The following is a 20193-nucleotide window of genomic DNA, read 5'->3' as shown; positions in this document are numbered from 1 at the left end:
TTAATTTGTTAAGCAAAAGTAATAAATATAACAACATATATAACAACAAATATAACAACATGTTGGTGCCTTTCAAAAATAAAATTCTACTTGAATACAAATAATGAGATAAATATAAAAATGAACAAATATAAAACTTCCACCAAATGAATAAATACAATATGTGGTTATTTACAAAGACCTTGCATGTAGTCCATGAAGGTGAGTCACCAGAATATTCAGGCTATAAGAGTACTCCTGTTAGATATATATCAAAGTACCTAAAGGTCTGCATTATTAGTTCATAGTAAAATGAAATAAAAACAATTTTTCTTTATGCAAACCCAAACAAGTCTTCTTTCATAATTATTCTTTTAATTGTTCATTTGGATATATAATTGAATTTTGACTGTTGGACTAAATTCTTTTCAGTTGTTCTCACTATTCACAGGACAATATTGATTGTACCTACAGACTATGTAGCTCCTCTGAAGAGACATTTGAACACCTTGTCTCGTATTTCTTTCATCTTTATGCCATAGATTATGGGATTGAGCATTGAAGGCAAAATAAGATAGAGATTGGCAAGGAGAATATGGGCATGTGGAGGGATATTATGACCAATACGGTGGGTGAGTGAGGAAAAGAGTGCAGGTATATAGGTGACAAGGATGACAAAGATGTGGGCTGAGCAGGTATTGAGGGCTTTGAAGGTGGCATCTCGAGAGTTGAGTCGTACCACAGCCTGCAATATGAGACCATAAGAAAAACCAATTAGCAGCAAATCAAGTCCCACCACAAGTAGTATCACAAAAAGCCCATAGATACGATTGGGTTTGGTGTGGCCACAGGCCATTTTTACCACAGCCATGTGGTCACAATAGGTATGTGGTATGACCATATGACAGAAAGTCAACTTCTGAAGTAGTAGAGGCATAGGAAGAATAAGAATCACACCCTTCATTAGAGCCAACAGTCCCAAGCGTCCAACTAAGGAATGGCTCAGAATTGTATTGTAGCGTAATGGCTCACACACAGCCACGAAGCGGTCAAAGGCCATTGCAACAAGTAAGGCTGACCTTACCACAGAAGCTCCATGAATGAAAAACATCTGAGTGAAACAGGCATTAGGAGCTATGTCCCGATCATTGAACCAAAAGAGGCAGAGGATCTTGGGCAGTAGAGCCAGAGCAGATATAAGGTCAACAACCATCAGTAAGGCTAGAAGCAGGTACATTGGTGTGTGAAGTGTGGGTTCTGTAGCCACCAGGAAGAGTATAGCGCCATTGCCAATGAGTATAGTCAAAAACATGGAGGAAAAGGGAATAGATAGCCACATATGTTGTGATTCTAAGCCAGGTATGCCCAACAAAGTGAAGGTCATGAAGTTGGAATGGTTGAAGATTCGCATTGTAGTTGGCAGTTGTTAAAGTCGAAATACCTGCCAATGAAACATGCGATGTAAGTTGTTTCACTGGCATAACATTAATAACTTTCTGAGAGAGAGCTCAAAGAAAAATTGAATTACTTGTATCTTGGATCATGAGATTTTTAATCTAGACTCTAAGCACCTAAATTATTTAGACCCTCATTTTGCTATTTGCCATCATCTTACAAGGGATGCTGTTACAAGGGATCTCCTTTCCCAGTTCAACAATTCAAAATTTTTTTCTTTGAATTTTGAGAAATAATAGAAAAAATATACCATTTTAATTAAAGGATGAGAGCAATTTAGAGAAATATGTCGTGTTACAAGAATGTGCTGTTGAAGAAAATCTTTAACTTACCTACTTCCATGTGTTGTCCCTTTAACAAAAATTCACTTTATGTTAATTATCATGATTCAAAGACCCTTTATTTTTGAGATAAAATGTATGTTGCCCCAAAAGGAAACAATGAAATAGTTATATACCATTTATACTAAGCCCTTGTGAACTAGGTGGACAGTTATTTGACATGTACATTTTTGAGGGAGAGACCACACCCAGCAATTTCCAGGCTTTTCCCCTGATTCACACTCAGAAATTACTCCTGGCAGTACTTCTTGCAGGGAACCTTATGGTGTTCTGAAAACTGAACTTAGATTGGCTGCAAGCAAGGCAAGCACCCTATTCTCTGTCCTATTACTCTGGCCCCTTGACATGTGCATTTTTTAAAACTAAAGTAGACCTTCATATGTAGAATGAATTGCCTTTAGTGATTAGATACTAACTTCAAATTTGTCCACTGAATTGTTGGTAGTTCTTATTTATTTTTAGTTCCAATTATGAAGTAAGTGGAATTTCTTTCTTCTATCTTAATATATATATATATATATATATATATATATATACTGTAATAAACAAATAAATCTTGGTTTCTTTTTAATCAGGTGAACCTGTATGGTACCTATTATCCTCTTAACACAAATGTCCACTACATTTAGTATTAGTTCTTATAAATTCAATTTGTACATATAGTCTTCATTCATGGGAAAATTTAAAAATTTTAAAATTAATTAATTAATTTTAAAATTTCTAAGCTAATGCACTCCTCTTGAGGGTGATTATTGATTTCTGCAAAAAGTAGATGCACATGAGATATGCATGAGAAAAGTCTTTTTTTTTGTTTTGTTTTGGACCACACCAGTTTGACGCTCAGGGGTTACTCCTGGCTTGGTGCTCAGAAATCGCTCCTGGCTTGGGGGGACCATATGGGATGCAGGAGGATTCAACCGCAGTCCGTCCTAGGCTAGCGCTTACAAGGCAGACTCCTTACCTCCGGCACCACCACTCCAGCCCCTAGAGAAAAGTCTTATATTTCTAAGGGGAAATTAACATTTGTTATTAATAAATAAGAGAAGATAATGGACCAAAAGACAGACATAAAGAGACTTAATATAAAGGCAAACAATACAGATGATAAGTATTGTCTCTTAGATTATTAACATTGTTACAAGTAGTTTGTAGAAAATACTAATAAGAAGAATCCTTAAAAAATAGTAATACCAGTTGCATTTAGTAGGAAAATTTCCCCTCATGCATACACAGAAAATTGGTTATGACATAAGCAAGCAGGCACTCTATATGGGTTTTACTAATGATAATATGCATATTCTGTGTGTAACACAAGAAGATCCTATGATGAGTGCAGAAGCATTTATCTCGAACAAAGAAACTAAGAGTGTTTTGGTTATCATTATACTTAATAATACTGTCATAGGATATAAGTTCCAGAATATAGTTGAAGAAAATGATATGCTTATTTAAGAAATTACTTAAAAATAATAATTTAAGGTATTACTTAAAATAATTTAATAAATATTGTTTCTGTTATCTGTAGTGCTATCAAATAAATTCTGCTTTTAAACTGTGTTATAAGCCAGAAACTTCAGAAATTTTCTGTACACAATAGCAACATATATTAATAGCAATATAAATATTAAATTTGCCTACACTGTTTTCTTTTTGTTTTGTGTTAAGGCTACACACTATGTGGTGCTCAGGTGTAACTGTTCATGGCTCTGTGCTCAGGGATCACAACAATATGGGTTGCCAGAGATCAAAACAGGGTTAGCTGTGTGTAAGGCTAGCACTCAACTTGCTCCTTTAGAACTCAATTATTGCTCTACTCAACATCCACCACTGTTCTAGTGTTCTGCCCTGTTTTTTATTTCCAGTTGTGTTCTCAGATATCAATTAAATACCACTATCTAAAAAGCCTACCTACATTGTTTTCTGCCTATAAATTGTGCTTTTATATATAATTTCAGTTCTCATTCTAAAATGTGAGTGCACACTAGAGTCCCTTTTTTATATAAATACCCGAACTTGACCATTATAATTAAATTTTTGTAATCAAAGTTAAATTTGCAGAGAATTTAGCTCTGATTTTTCAGATTTTTAATCCACATTTAAATCAATTAAACTGGGCATTCATAAGATTAACTAACTTATTAAAAACTTAAAAATTCAGATGATCTTTCTCATCTGACATATAAAGATACATAGTATGGGAGAAGCAAATGGCCTAAGGTAACTGAACCTGACAACTGGTCTACAGAACTGAGTTTTTTCATAATGAGAAATTGAGGGAGTAAGGGCAAATTAGAAGGGGCCACTGCAGTAAAGGATGTGGTGTTGAAACATTGTGTGCATAAATCCTATCAGTAACAGTGCCTAAGATTTAAAAAATAAACAATACAAAAATTTCACACATTATATATGGTTGCATTCTTCCATATACTTAAATAGATTAGGTTTTGGATTAACACTTAAAGAATGAACTAATTGATATGACTATGCTTAAATTAGTAACAAATGATAATTAAATAATAATAGGATTAAATAAATTAATAATAAATAAATAATAATATAATAAATATAGATCCTGGAGGCAGAATACCCTAAAGGCAGAATTTGAATATAAAGATGAATATAAAAGCAGAAATGGAATAGAAATATGAATATAAACATTAAGATAGGACAGCAATAGATCATCCTTTTTTTTCCATTGTTCTTCCTGCCATCTTTTAGAATAAATTAAATATTTGAATTATAAACTTATTTCATAATTATTTAAATTTTCCTTCTAATACCTATTATTCTTCTTATTCTTCTAATTCTTTTAGTCTTCCAATATCAGGATATCTATTGTTTTTAATCCTTAACCAGAGATTATTGTATTATCTACAAGACATCATATGGCATTACTAAATATAATATATTATATTTTTATATATTTATAGGGCCCAAATTAAATATATTTTCTTTTATCATTTTATTTCTGAGTATGTTCCCAAACTTATAGAGCACAAAATAAATTTGTTTTTTTATTTCCCAGTGAATTCTCAAATATCAATAATTGCACTATCTTTTTTGTTTTTGTTTTTTGTGATGCTCAAGGGTTACTCTTGACTATGCTCTCCGAAATCATTGCTCCTGGCTTGAGGGACCAAATGGAACACTGGGGATCAAACCTAGGTCCCTCGGGGCCTGAGAGGTGGCGCTAGAGGTAAGGTGTTGCCTTGCAAGCGCTAGCCAAGGAAGGACCAAGGTTCGATCCCCCGGCGTCCCATATGGTCCCCCCAAGCCAGGGACAATTTCTGAGCGCTTAGCCAGGAGTAACCCCTGAGCATCAAACGGGTGTGGCCCGAAAAACATAAAACAAGAAACAAACAAAAAAAAACAAACGTAGGTCCCTCCTTGTCAGCCATGTGCAAGGCAAGCATCCATCTGCTATGCTATCACTCTGGACCCTAAAAACACTATTTTTAAAGGAATTAATTTCCAAAACATCATAATTATCACCCAATATTTGCCAGGCAATGAGGTAGTTTTTGTACTGGGACCACCAGAAACACACCTGAAAATTATGTGTGGGACATTTGTTGTGAGGGATTGAAATATGAGTTTTATAATTCTGGTTTAACGATCTACAACTCTGGCCCCAAACATGGATGTCTTATTCATTCTTATCTTCAATATATTGTTCATCATTTAGAATCTCCTAGATACAGTAAATTCCTTCCTTACTTTTTATCCCTTAAACTCTTCACACTGTGCTCTTTAAAATTATAAACTGCTGTCTTAATTACCCTTTTCAAAAATAGCTTGCTTTATTTTGCCCCTTCAATAAAAACTAGAATATACTAGCATACAACATTCTTTATGACCATGGCAAATGAAAGTTGCTTATAACAGTTTTGTTGCTCATAGGTGGCAGAGTCTAGAAAAGAGATGTTATTGGAACCTCTTGCTCCTCATTATACTTTCAGAATCTTTCTTGTTCTCTTCACCTGAAAAACAGAGTCCTTTGACATACAAATTTTCAGCTCATACCTTAATTTCCCCACCCACTTTGCAGTGGTGTTTTTAGTAATCCTCTACTACAATATACACATACAATATCATTCTACTATTCTACTACTATTTCTTTATTATTGTCTTAAGAATTACTCCTAATTTATTTATATGGACAATTAGGTAAAAATTTTGGTCTTTTATTTCCTGATTTCCTTTCCAATAGTCTTTTTATTAATCCCTCTTCAGCCACTTACAATATATAATTCTAAAAAATCACTAAGATAGCTACCAAATTAAATCACCTTAAAATCTAACTTAAGTTAGATTTCATTCACCCTTCCTAGTATCTTCCACTTTAATTTCTTGACCTTATTAGATCTTTAAAACCAGTGACCAGATAAATATAGTGGTCTATTAAAAATTGAGTGATAGTAGTGGGTAAGACATTGCCTTGCATAGACACCTGCCAGAATTAGATCCTTGGCATCCCACATGGTCTCCTGAGAACTTTCAGGAGTAAGTCCTGAATGTAAAACCCCTAGCTATCACTATCACTCAAAATTAAAATATAAAGTCTTCTACATTGCATGATCTTTGCTACCTCATGGTCTCCACAAACACTGGTGCAGCAGAGGAGCTTTCTTACTTAGAAGTATAAACCTAGAGTCCCCAATGTTCTCAGTGTAGTAAAGATAATCTAAAATTATAGAGCCCAAGAAGAACCACATCTTTTTCTAACATTGAAACAAAGACTGGGTAAATTAAAAAACATTACTTAAAACTTTCCCAACTCCCCCTGGGCATGATCCTGAGCTCAGAAGTCACTCCTGGCTGTGTACAGGGAACCATTTGGGATGCTGAGGATCAAATCTGGGTCAGCTACATGTAAAGTAAGTACCTTACCCCCTGTACTATCTCTACAGCCCCTTGTATCTTATTTTGATACCTGGCCCAAAAAAAGATTTTAAAATTTATCAATGCTGCCTCATCAGCTCATCCAGTTAGAAAATGTTTCACTACTATAATCACTGTTTCTACTCCAACTTTTCATTCTTTTATTATTATTATTATTATTATTATTATTATTATTATTATTATTATTATTATTATTATTATTATTACTTTGATTTTTGGGTCACACCCGGCAGTGCTCAGGGGTTACTCCTGGCTCTACGCTCAGAAATCGCTCCTGGCAGGCTCCGGGGACCATATGGGATGCCGGGATTCGAACCACCGACCTCCTGCATGCGAGGCAAACACCTTGCTTCTATGCTATCTCTCCAGCCCCTTTATTCTTTTTTTTATTCACTAAATTCAATTATAAAAGAGCAAATCTTTATGAAATCTAACTCTATCTGCTTAACATTTATCTATGAAAGACTGACTTCCAAGGAAAGCACAGCATAATAAAATCTGTTTAACAAATATCCTTAAGTGACTTACCAGCAAAAATAAGCAACCAATACATTTTCTTTCACAGTTTGGCCTTGTTGAAATATTTTGTCTTTTAAACTCTTTAAAAGTGACTCTTTTTCAAAGTCAAAAGATGACATTTTCAAAAGAAAATGTAAGAAATAATACTTTTCTTATTTCCCCACCATGAAATAGTGCACACTGCTTTAGTGACCATATAGTATGTCTTTCAATTCAAATAGATGTCTTTCTCTTTTCTATGTAAAGTTTGAATAGCTATTGTGAACTGTATGACATTTTTCCCTCAAACAAAAAACTTTTACTATATCATTTTCCTGCCAAATTAACTTATTTTATCTCTATATTATTTTTGCTTTTTGAACTAATTGACAAAATTCTAATCAATGCACATGTGATTTTCATTTGAATAACTGGAAATAATACCTGCATTGTTTTTTCTTCTTAACTTTTAGTGAGGGGCTATCTATTGTCAATTACAGTGGGCACATTATCATAAAAATATATGTGAGGAGCAAAGAGATGATATGCCTTGCATATGTAGGACCTGTTTTGATCCTTGTCACCACATGCCCTTCAACATAGCAGTTCTAGATATAGCTAGGGAGGCCCCTCAACACAAGTAGGGATGACTTTGGTGGCCTCAATGAATTTCATAGCCTAAGTAACATCATATTATTTAACCCAATCATTAATTTGGTTGAGTATCATCAAAAGTGACCTTCACATCCCTTAAGCACTTCTTGGGAATTGAAGAATTTATGTAATGGAAATATAAAAATATAAATGATATGACAATACTTAGAAACTTTATATTTTATAAGCTATACACTTATTTTTTATTTTCTATAATATATTCTGATCATTACTAAGCACTTTGGTGTTTTAGTACTCATAAAGTATTGATGTAAAAAATATCATCTTGACCAATTAATAAAGCCTTAGACTCTGATAACAGAACTGTATTTACTAAATAGTGTTAGGGGAAGATGATAGGTAGACAAGGAGGTAAGACAAGAACCTAAACATAGTGCTAGAGAAATATTGGTATTTTGATGGCAGAAGTGAGGAATTTATACCTAAGTAATAAGTAATATTTAGCTACATAACAACAGTGTTGTAAATTATGTTACTTCAACCAAAAATTTAATACAAAAATTGGAGATATTATATCTTGCATGAACTAGACCTGGATTCAATCCTTGGCATTGTATTTTTCTCTGTGTATTGCTGATTATCACCTTAAAGACTTGAGTAACTTCAGAGTTCCTGAGTATCCCCAGATATAGCCCTAATGGAACCTGAAACTATAGACCCTGAGCACTGAACCTTGTGATTGGTTATTTGAGTATTGTCAACAGTGGCTTCCTGGTCCACCAGGCACTGCTTGAGAGATAAACAAAATTTTCAAAGTATTATCTGCTTTCAACACAGATGTTTAATTTTATTTTCTGCTACCTTCCTGGCCTTTGTTCTTCTTTAAGAATGATAGATTTTTATTTCTGCCTCAAAGAGATGTTTCTTGATTCCTCTACAGACCTTCACAGGACACACTCCCTATCTTTTGTGTGTGTGTGCGCGCGCTCTTTGGACCACACCTGGTGATGCTCAGGGGATACTCCTGGCTATAAGCTCAGAAATCGCTCCTGGGGTATCAAATCACGATCCATCCTAGACTAGTATGCACAAGGCAGATGCCTTACCTCTTGCACCACTGCCTCCACACTCCCTATCTTAAACCTGTTTGCTCTTTAGCCTCCACTTTCATCAAATAAGACTATATAGCATATTTGATGTAGACTTTATCTTTTTCCTATTAACATTTTTATGATTAATAGAGTCAAAAATGGGAAGCACAGTCTTGGATAAATATCAGAAACATAATAAAGAGTTAAATATCTCTGATATTCTGGGCCTTAGTGATAGTTCAGCAGGTAAGCTACTTTTCTTACACACAGCTGACCCAAGTTTATTTCTTGGCACTCCATAAAATCCCTCAAATGCAGAATCAGGAGTAAGCCTGCACCACCAATGTGACCCCCAAACCCACCTCCAAAATTTCCAAGATTCAATCCATAACAACTGAACAATAATATACATAATTATAAAAAGAAACCTAGATATTTTTTGTATGAAATACATTGAGAAAGACCAAAATGAGCTAAGTGAGGAAATCATTTAACTTCCTTTACCTTCCTCTTCTTGCCTCCTTTCTAGTGTGCTACAACTATCTTTTTCTGGAAGGTTATTTTACATATAATCAGTAGCTATGAAACAATAGTTTAATAAATATTGTAACTAACATAGAAATTACTTTTTAGAATTTAAATGAAGGAAGTTAACATTTTCCCACAGCCTTAAATAATAATCAGATGAAAAAGTGAAGAAAAGGCATTCTTAAAAGAAGAAACAAGTAAAAAGAAATGACCAAAAAACATTTTCAGTAAATTCAGTCTGACTCCACTCAAGATTTTTAGAATTCTGAAGTTAAGGTCAGGAGTGGCCATTGACTGATATCATTTTTTCTAATTTGTTTCACATTTCTATCTTTCTCACTTGAGTACCCCAATCTTATTCTCTCTTTAGCTCTGATTCAGATAATGGCAATGCTAAATCTGAATTCTATATTCTATATAGTGAATTCTATAAATATTAAGAATCCTATATAGTGGTTTTCACCTTTGTTTACATCAATAGAATAGTAAAACTGAAGAACTGGTTGCATATTACTAAACTAAATCATACAACTACAATCATATTTGTAATCACAGTGTTTAAATAAAGATAAAAATAAAAAAGCATTAATATCCAAAATATCATATTAAGAATATTTAAAATAACATGTAAATAGAACTGTGAAAAAATACTGTTGAAGGTGGATGTTCTTTGTATGACTAAAATCCAACTACAATCATATTGGTAATCAAGGTGTTTAAATAAAATATTTAATAAAAAAAGAAATGTTGGATTGGTAAAATTATGAATGTATACTTAATGGTTCCTTATCTTCTCTGGAAATGAACAAAACTTGAAAAATAGAGATCAGAGATGCTAAAAAAATGAAAAGTATGTGCAAAATAGTATTGACATATGCATACCATTTGTTAAGCAGCAATATCATTTTGCCAAATTGAAGGAAATTTCTGTGAACAGATACTGATTTTGTGAACCTAAACGTAAACCACCAGGCTCTACTGCATAAGAGTAATACTGTTTCTTTTCTGTTATCAACTCTTTAATATTTTTCATTTGGGGGGCAAAGCAACAGAGACAAATCTTACTTTACTCAGGACTTACTCCTTATTCTGTACTCAAGTGTCTCTTCTGGTGATATTTGGTAGACTGTATGAGATGCCAGGGATAAAACTTGGGGGACAATACGCAAGGTAATTTAACCCCTAAGCTATCTTCTACCCCCAATCTTCATTTTTAGTACAGATTTTACAAGTATATACAGGGAGAAAATATTTGTAAATCAATTGCACTTTGTAATATTTAACAGCATTGCTCCACAGTTTAAAAACTGCCTGGTTCTCGAATTTTTGTTCTCTTAGCCATATATTTACTGTAAATCTGTTTAACTTTGAGAACTTTTAGATATTTCAGTACTTTTAGAGATTATATTAGAGGTTAACTGGGTGACCAGCAAAAAAGTGTCAGTGGGAAAATAATTAAAGCAATTCAAAGAAACATTTAATGAAATCATCACTCATCCCTCATTGAAAGCAAAGGAGTAAAAAACTTCATTAGTTGATTTAGAACTTACCTGGAAATTTCTTACAATATTCTTGCCAGACTCTTTTTTCTGGTAGCTATAGACCTGTCATCTGGAAGTTATACTTTATACTTTGAATTTACTAGTCTAACTTTTCATAGAAGACTCATTTGTACTTTCTATTGAGCTGATTTTCAGTTCCTAAGTAGGAGCTTTCTGCCCAAAATGACTCTTCTTTGTGTTTTTTTCCCTGAGAACTAACAGAAAGATTACCTTACTGCATTAACACAGGCTCTGGTACTATGTCAGGGAAATTGTTAACCATTTTTATTTCATCATTCCCAAACTCAGCACAATCATGAATCTCCAGAGAAAAAAAGAATGGTTGAAATGATTTGTTTAGAGTCCCATTGGGCCTTTTAGTCAAAGAGCAACAGGATCTGAAAAGCCAATTCTCAGAGGAAAGGGGATAATTTTGATCATTCCCAGTTTCCATGAAGGTAATTATAATTTTTCCATAAATATTTTCCACATTCTTTCACCTTTTAGGTTATTTTCTTTTCCTGACCTTTAATTCGGTGAGTACTATAGATATAGCTTAAGATTTTTATTTTATTTTTATTTATTTTTTGTTTTGGGGCTCACACCCGGTGGTGCTCAGGGGTTACTCCCGTCTCTGTGCTCAGAAATAGCTCCTGGCTCAGGGGACCATATGGGATTCCAAAATCAAACCCGAATCCATCTTGGGTCAGCCATATGCAAGGCAAAGCCCCTACCACTGTGCTACCACTCCAGCCCCTATTTCATTATTTTTTAATGTTAATTTTAATTTTTGGTTTTGGGGCCACACCTAAGGTGCTCAGGACTTACTCCTGACTATGCTGTGTAGTCACTACTGGCAGGGCACAGGGTACAGGCAGAGGGTACTGTACATATGCTGTACTGGAGATTAAAAAAATTGACTAGATGAAAGGTAAGTGCTTACAGGGACCTTTGAATATGCTCAAACTTCATAAATAACAGGATACAGTCCCTCCATAAAACAATTCTACTTATAAAGAAATTCAGACTTCTCTGTGCCCTTTAAAATGAAGACATGGGCTGGATTTATAGGATAATGGGTAGGATGTTTGCCTTATATACTACCTACCTGGTTCAATCTTGGCATTCCATATGGTCCCCGAGCATGACAGGATCAATTTCTGAGTGCAGAGCCAAGAGTAACCACTGAGTACTGTCATGTGTAGCCCAAAAGACAAAAATTAATAAAATAAACACAAAGGATGTATTTAACAAAAGGCAATTTTCAACAAAATGGAACACTAGAAATAAGAGAGGACACGTGGAAATGGAAGCACATACCCTGCTCATGGATTGGCAGGAATAACATCATTAAAATGGCAATACTCCCCAAAGCATTATACAGATTTAATGTGATCCCTCTAAAGATACCCATGACATTCTTCAAAGAAGTGGATCAGGCACTTCTGAAATTCATTTGTAACAATAAACACCCTAGAATAGCTAAAGCAATCATTGGGGAAAAGAATATGGGAGGAATTACTTTCCCCAACTTTAAACTGTACTACAAAGCAATAGTTATCAAAACAGCATGATATTGGAATAAAGACAGGCCCTCAGATCAGTGGAATAGGCTTGAATACTCAGATAATGTTCCCCAGACATACAATCACCTAATTTTTGATAAAGGAGCAAGAAATCCTAAATGGAGCAAAGAAAGCCTCTTCAACAAGTGGTGTTGCATAATTGGCTAGCCACTTGCAAAAAATTGAACTTAGACCCCAGCTAACATCATGTACGAAGGTTAAATCCAAATGGATGAAAGACCTCAAAATCAGACCTGAAACCATAAGATATATAGAACAACACGTAGGTAAAACACTCCAGGACATTGAGACTAAAGGCATCTTAAAGGAGGAAACTGCGCTCTCCAAGCAAGTGAAAGCAGAAATTAACACATGGGAATATATTAAACTGAGAAGCTTCTGCACCTCAAAAGAAATAGCGCCCAGGATACAAGAGCCCCCCACTGAGTGGGAGAAAATATTCACCCAATACCCATCAGATAAGGGGCTAATCTCCAAAATATACAAGGCACTGACAGAAATTTACAAGAAAAAAAAACATCTAATCCCATCAAAAAATGGGGAGAAGAAATGGAAAGACACTTTGACAAAGAAGAAATACAAATGGCCAAAAGACACATGAAAAATGCTCCACATCACTAATCATCAGGGAGATGGAAATCAAAACAACTATGAGGTACCACCTCACACCCCAAAGATTGGCACACATCACAAAGAATGAGAACAAGCAGTGTTGACAGGGATGTGGAAAGAAAGGAACTCTTATCCACTGCTGGTGGGAATGCTGTCTAGTTCAACCTTTATGGAAAGCAATATGGAGATTCCTCCAAAAACTGGAATTCGAGCTCCCATACAACCCAGCTATACCGCTCCTAGGAATATATCCTAGGAACACAAAAAGACAATACAAAAATCCCTTCCTTACACCTATATTCATTGCAGCACTATTTACCATAGCAAGACTCTGGAAACAGCCAAGATACCCTTCAACAGATGAATAGTTAAAGAAACTGTGGTACATATACACAATGGGATATTATGTAGCTGTCAGGAGAGATGAACGCATGAAATTTTCCTATACAACGATGTACATGAAATCTATTATGCTGAGTGAAATAAGTCAGAGAGAGAGAGAGAGAGAGAGAGAGAAAGATGCAGAATGGTCTCACTCATCTATGGGTTTTAAGAAAAATGAAAGACATTCTTGCAATAATAACTTTCAGACACAAAAGAGAAAAGAGCTGGAAGTTACAGCTCACCTCATGAAGCTCACCACAAACAGGGTTGAGTTTAGTTAGAGAAATAACTACATTTTGAACTATCCTAATAATGAGAATGTACGAGGGAAATAGAAAGCCTGTCTAGAGTACAGGCGGGGGTTGGGTGGGGAGGAGGGAGATTTGGGACATTGGTGATGGGAATGTTGCACTGGTGATGGGTGGTGTTCTCTACTTGACTGAAACCCAAATACAATCATGTATGTAATAAAGTTGGTTAAATAAAAAAAAATTTTAAATGGAACACTAGGACTGAAGAGATCACTCGAAGGGTCAAAGAAATACTTTGCTTCTGGGAGATCTAGATTCCATCCCTGGCATTGCATGGTTCCCTAAGCACCAGGAAACACCCATGGGCAGCAAGTTTTGACCCAAAACACAAAAAGAAAAAAAAAAGAAAGAAAATTTATCTTGAAAGAGAAAATTACTTTACATCAAATTATCTCCAAATTAATTTTTTTATTACCACTGTTGTAAAAGCTTGGCAGTTATTCTCAAATGTAAAGAGGGCTTTTAAAAATCTCAGATTTCTCCTGATTTAGTTGGTGTATGAAGAATTTAATATTTGTATGTCTAACAAGTACTCAGTTGATGGTGATATTGCTGTTCTGACAACACATCTTGTATAGTGCATAATGAATTATGTTATGATAATTATAATTGGTGAGATTTTATAAATTTCTAGGTTTAATTCATTGAGGTAACATTTGTTTGCTAAAGTATAATTGTTCATATGTTCTAGAGGGATAGTATATACACTTACTATATTCACCATCAAAGATCTTGTCCCCGTGACTGCCAATAGAATTCTTTCTTTTCACTTCCTTTTTTTTAATTTTGGGCCATACCTGTTGACGCTCAGGAGTTACTCCTGGCTATGCACTCAGAAATCGCTCCTGGCTTTGGGGGGACTATATGGGATGCCGGGGGATTGAACCAATGTCTGTCCTGGATCAGTCCTATGCAAGGCAAATGCCCACCGCTGCACCCACTGCTGCACCATTGCTCTGGCCCCTCTTTTTATTTCCATTCCTTTGATGAACCCTGTTCTATTGTCAGAGTCCAATCATATGTTTCCATTGGACATTGTTTGTTGGACAACACTTCAGGCTAGTTGCAGCTGATCAGAGATGCTGTTGCAAGTTTCAAGCTTCCTCATTTAAAAGATATGTTTCATGTTCGTATGATTACATTTCTTTCCCCTCTGCCAAAATAATGGTTTTCTGGCAGTACCTGTAAACTATTAGATTAAATATTCCTTTACAAATTCTTTATTTTTCAATACAACTCTTCCTATTTAATGACGATCTAAAACCATTCTTTTTAGTCATCATGATTTGCAATATTATTATCATAGGGTTTGACACATACATATACTGTTTCAACACCAGGTCATGTCTCTACCAAAATGTTCAGTGTTCTTTCTGATTATTAAATGGTTCAAGTTTAAATAACTGTGTGACTGTTTTATATTTTTATTTCCATCTAGGTATTGTTTTATTGTAAAACAAAAGTACCTGTTTCTAGAGCATGACTAATTTTTCCCCCAGAGGCTTTATTCTTTCAAGGGTGGAAAACTTTTCTTTTGAGCATAGAAGAAAAACAAAAACAAAAATAGTTTACAAGCCTGGCCTCTTGTTTTTGGTTATTTCTTTGTAGGTTGGTTTTTGGCCACAACTGGCAGGGCTCAAGAGTTACTCCTGACTACATTCAGCATGCAAGGAAAAAGCCATATCACTGTACTATCCCTCCACCACCCACTCCCTGAACCCTGTCTCTATTGTTAAGTAGGATTATTTAATAATGAGACACAGGAAGCTGGAATTCTTTAACTTATTTTATAAATGCAAAATTTTATCTCAAGGTTTGATTTTTTTCACACTTACCTCATATTCCCAAAATGTAAATGTAGTTGTTGAACCATAGGATGTTGAAATAACCAAGGATCAAATGATAAATACTTTTTCATTTCTTAATTTACTTTGAATATTTAATATTATTGAAGGTAAATTGTTTTATGATTTCATCAGCAGATCTTCTCTGAAACTCTAGAATAAAGTTTTTTTACTTTATATGCTTTTTAAAGCTACCATTAATAATAAATTGATATATAATTCAATATTTAAATATTTTTATTGATTCTTAAGATCTAGTTGGGATCAGAAAATATAATATGCCTAACATACATTTAACCACAGTTCAATTCCCAGCATGATATGGTCTATGAAGCATTACAAGGACTAGAGACCCCCAGACAATGCCATGTACACTGAGGGCATAGCATTGAATTCTTAGGAAGGCTTTCCATGAAAAAGGTAAGAAATAACCAGTGCTCCTCCACCTCCTGAGAAAACTTGCAAAGAATCTCTTCCCAACCCCCAATAAAAGAAGGCTCAGTTTTCCTTTCCAGATACTGTGGGCAGCTTCATTTTAGTTGTCTCCATGTTACATGGAGCATGCTACATTGTAAGAATCCTACATTTCTGTAATTTTCTGAAATCTCTCCTAGAACTGAGAAAGTTCAGTTTCCCAAGACCTTAAATTCTGCATCAGTTCTTGAATTCACAGGAGACAGAGGTAACTGTGCAAGAACAAATATGTAAACTAGAAGGTATTTTGGTATGTGGTGACCAGTTAGTTGTTCCAGCGCCACTTGTTTAAAGGGCCTTCCTTGCTATATTTTGCACTTATTGCCCCTTTATAAAATATTAATTGATTGTATGTTTGGTGAACATTCTCTGAATACTCAAGTCTATTCCACTGATCTGGGATTCTGTCTTTATTCCAATGCTATGCTGTTTTAATGGCTATAGCTTTGAAATACAATTTAAAGTTGGGGAAGGTTATGCCTCCCATATTCCTTTTCCCAAGGGCTTTTCTAGCTATTGAGTGTTTATATTTGCAAATTTCAGGAGTGTTTGATCAATTTCTTTGAAAATGTCATGGATTTCCTTAGAGGGATTGGATTGAATCTGTACAAAGCTTTGGGTAGTATTGCCATTTTAATGATGTTAATCCTACCAATCCATGAGCAGGGTATGTGTCTCCACTTCTTTGTGTCCTCTTTTATTTCAGATCTGAAATCATAAGGTATATAGAATAACATGTAGGTAAAACACTCCATGACATTGACACTAAAGGCATCATCAAGGAGAAAACATCACTCTCTAAACAGGCAGAATTGGAGATAAATAGATGGGACCATATTAAGCTGAGAACCTTCTGCTTTTCCAAGGAAATAGTGACTAGGAAAGAAGAGCTACCCACAGAATGAGAGAAAATATTCACCCAATACCCATCAGATAAGGGCTAATATCCAAAATATACAAGACACTGACAGAACTTAACAAGAAAAAAATCTAACCCCATCAAGAAATGGGGAGAAGAAATGAACACTTTCTCAAAGAAGAAATACAAATGGCCAAAAGGCACATGAAAAAATGTTCCACATCATCAGGGATATGCAAATCAAAACAACTATGAAATACCATTCATCAACAAAGAGACTGGCACACATCACAAAGAACATGAACAATTTGTGTTGGTGGGGATGTAGAGAGAAAGGAACTCAAATTCACTGCTGGTGGGAATGATGTCTAATCCAGCCCTTATGAAAAAAATATGGACCTTTCTTAAGAAACTAGAAATTGAGCTCCCATATGATCCAGCTATACTACTCCTAGGAATATACCCCAGGAAAAAATATGCAAAAATGCCTTCCTCACACCTATATTCATTGCAGTGCTATTTACAATAGTCACACTCTGGAAAGAACTAAGATGCCTTTTAACAGATTGATGGCTAAAGAAACTGTAATACATATACACAATGGAATACTATGCAGCCATCAGGAGAGATGATTAAATCAAGCCTACACAGGATGACCTCCCAGGCACATAATTAGGGAGTATTTGTATATCTGTAAGATCCCTTATGTAATAGTAAACATTAATGAGATAAGAGTCTTTGAAAAACTGAGAGGCAAGCATGCCAAACATAGTATGCTGTTTTCTTTCCATCTTTTGTCTTTCACTAGAAACAATATCTTATTTTTATACTTGTCACCTCCTATTGGTAAAGATGACATAGGTGTGGGATGCCTACTATACCACATATGAGTTTTTCATAGATATTTCTTAAATATTTTGTATGAATTGACCTTTGTGATTCTTATTATGACTGAATAAATCATAAACATGGAGTTAAGAAAAGTTTATTACTTATATGCCCTGAAGCATAAAGGCATGTTCAGGAGCATAAAATCAGATCACAGGAAAGAAAGTACATATAAATTTTTTTGAGTTTTGCTTTTATTGGTTACAGGTAAGGGGAAGTTCTCTGTTCACAAATACTTACCTTTCATGATGAATTTAAAGCACAAGAGTGAGAATTTAAACCAGGAAATACATTTAAAAAGACCACAACTAAGGGAAAAAACACAAATTAGTTCTAATGTAGAAACTCTCAAAATCAGCCAGTATATGTAAAATAATAAGTCTTATCTGGGGAAGACAGTCAGTCTCTTATCTAGAATGTGACAGAAAATGGATGAAATTGAGAACAATTAACTTGTATGTAGATTTCTGGAAATCAAAACTTATTAGAATCTTTCATTAAGATAAACAAAAAGACAGTTGTCAGAACTTACACTATACCCATGAATTCTGAAATATAACTAGAAAAGCAATTCTGAAGACCATACTGTTTGCCAATTCAAATTGATAAATCATAGAAAAACAATGTCCACAGAATCTAACATTCAAAGAAAATTAATGGAAATGGCAACTGAAAGGTAGGTTTATTTGATATTATAAATAAGAGTATTGAAAATGTTTATATTTCTTTATTATTTTTTAACTAATAAGAGTGGAGTAATTTGAAGGTAGAAGATCCTTAATAGACACAGATAAAGCATTTCTAGGGCATTCAGGGTACTTTCTGAGAAATAAATGTTGCTTGCTCCTGCTTTGCAATAGATTTTATGTTGAATTATTAAAGCTAACTTTAATATGTTGAGGAATATAGTTTAAAGGGTTGGAGATTATGCTTTGCATTCTTGGTACCCTTTGCCCAATTTCCAGCATTGCATGCCTTCTTTGCACTTCAGATATAGACTTGGCCACTACCAATTCTTATCATTGAATTGCAGATCCACCTATCCTGGGAGAAGCCCTGGATCACTCAAGCACTGCTGGGGAATTCTTTTATAAAAGAATATTCATGGGGCCCGGAGAGATAGCACAGCGGTGTTTAACTTGCAAGCAGCCGATCCAGGACCAAAGGTGGTTGGTTCGTATCCCGGTGTCCCATATGGTCCCCTGTGCCTGCCAGGAGCTATTTCTGAGCAGACAGCCAGGAGTAACCCTTGAGCAACGCTGGGTGTGGCCAAAAACCAAAAAAGAATATTCATGGGCTACTTGGTGGGGGTGGGGGTAGTCACACCATCCATATTCGGAGCTTACTATTTACTCTGCATTCAGGGATCACTATTAGCATGCGTGAGAAACCATTTGGGAAACTGGAGATCAAACCCAGGTTGGGCATATGCAGAGCAAGCGCTCCATTCACTAAAATGGAAGTCACTAGAAGTATAATTCAGCAATTTAGGTAGAAAAATCTAACCTAATTTTTCATGGGGTAGTGTTTTTTAAATGTAATCCCTAAATAGCACTGTGAGCATTAACTGATAAATTGTTAGGCAAATTTCTATACCTTGTTTAAAATTTCTAAGATCAGATATTTTCAGAGTATAGACTAAAATTTGCATTTTATTTTCTTTTATTTCCTTTTTTTTTTTGGCCACACCCGGTGATGATGAGAGGTTACTCATGGCTCTGCACTCAGAAATCGCTCCTGGGGGACCATATAGGATGCCAGGAGAATGAACCATGGTTCATCCTAGGCTAGAGGGTGCAAGGCAGATGCCTTATCACTTGCGCCACCACATTTTAACAATAACATGAATAATTTTGAATCACCCTAGATATTTTTTGTTTTAATTAAATTACTGTGATTTTAAAGAAAACTATTCATAGTTAAGTTTTAGACATTCAATGTTCCAGCACCAATCCTACCACCAGTACCAACTTCCCTCCACCAATGTTCTCAGATTTGCTTCCATACTTCTTCCTCCTAGCCTACCATCTTGACAGGCACATTTTAAAGTTTGACTATTAAAGTTGTTAAAGTTTGAGTCTCATGTTTAAGTGTTGTTAACTGTGTGGTTTGGATATTTAGCTCTGTCTTTCCTTAACAATACCGATGTACATGAATACCCTTAACTCCCTTCATTAACCTTCCAATATTTGTCATATTTCTTCTCATTCCCTTGATGTATTTGTTTCCTTTCCTCCCTATACTCTGGATCAAGGGTGATGAGGCCACTTCCCCTTAACCATGTA

General features: G+C 34.9%; 1 protein-coding gene across 1 annotated transcript; it reads right to left on the bottom strand.

Moving 5' to 3' along the window:
* Positions 1 to 454: 454 nt before the first annotated feature.
* Positions 455 to 1390, bottom strand: LOC126018491 (olfactory receptor 52P1-like). Its single transcript, XM_049780624.1, has one exon. The coding sequence runs from the start codon at positions 1388 to 1390 to the stop codon at positions 455 to 457; it is 936 nt and encodes a 311-aa protein (XP_049636581.1).
* Between the last annotated feature and the right edge of the window lie 18803 nt (positions 1391 to 20193).

Source organism: Suncus etruscus, chromosome 9 (genome assembly GCF_024139225.1).
Source record: "Suncus etruscus isolate mSunEtr1 chromosome 9, mSunEtr1.pri.cur, whole genome shotgun sequence".
NCBI lineage: Eukaryota > Metazoa > Chordata > Mammalia > Eulipotyphla > Soricidae > Suncus > Suncus etruscus.
The sequence above is the reverse complement of the archived record's forward strand: the minus strand, read 5'-3'. Positions and strand labels throughout refer to the sequence as shown.

What these genes read in the sequence shown, in the direction of transcription:
- LOC126018491 (XM_049780624.1), bottom strand. Translation starts at nt 1,390, where the DNA reads ATGCGAATCTTCAACCATTCCAACTTCATGACCTTCACTTTGTTGGGC.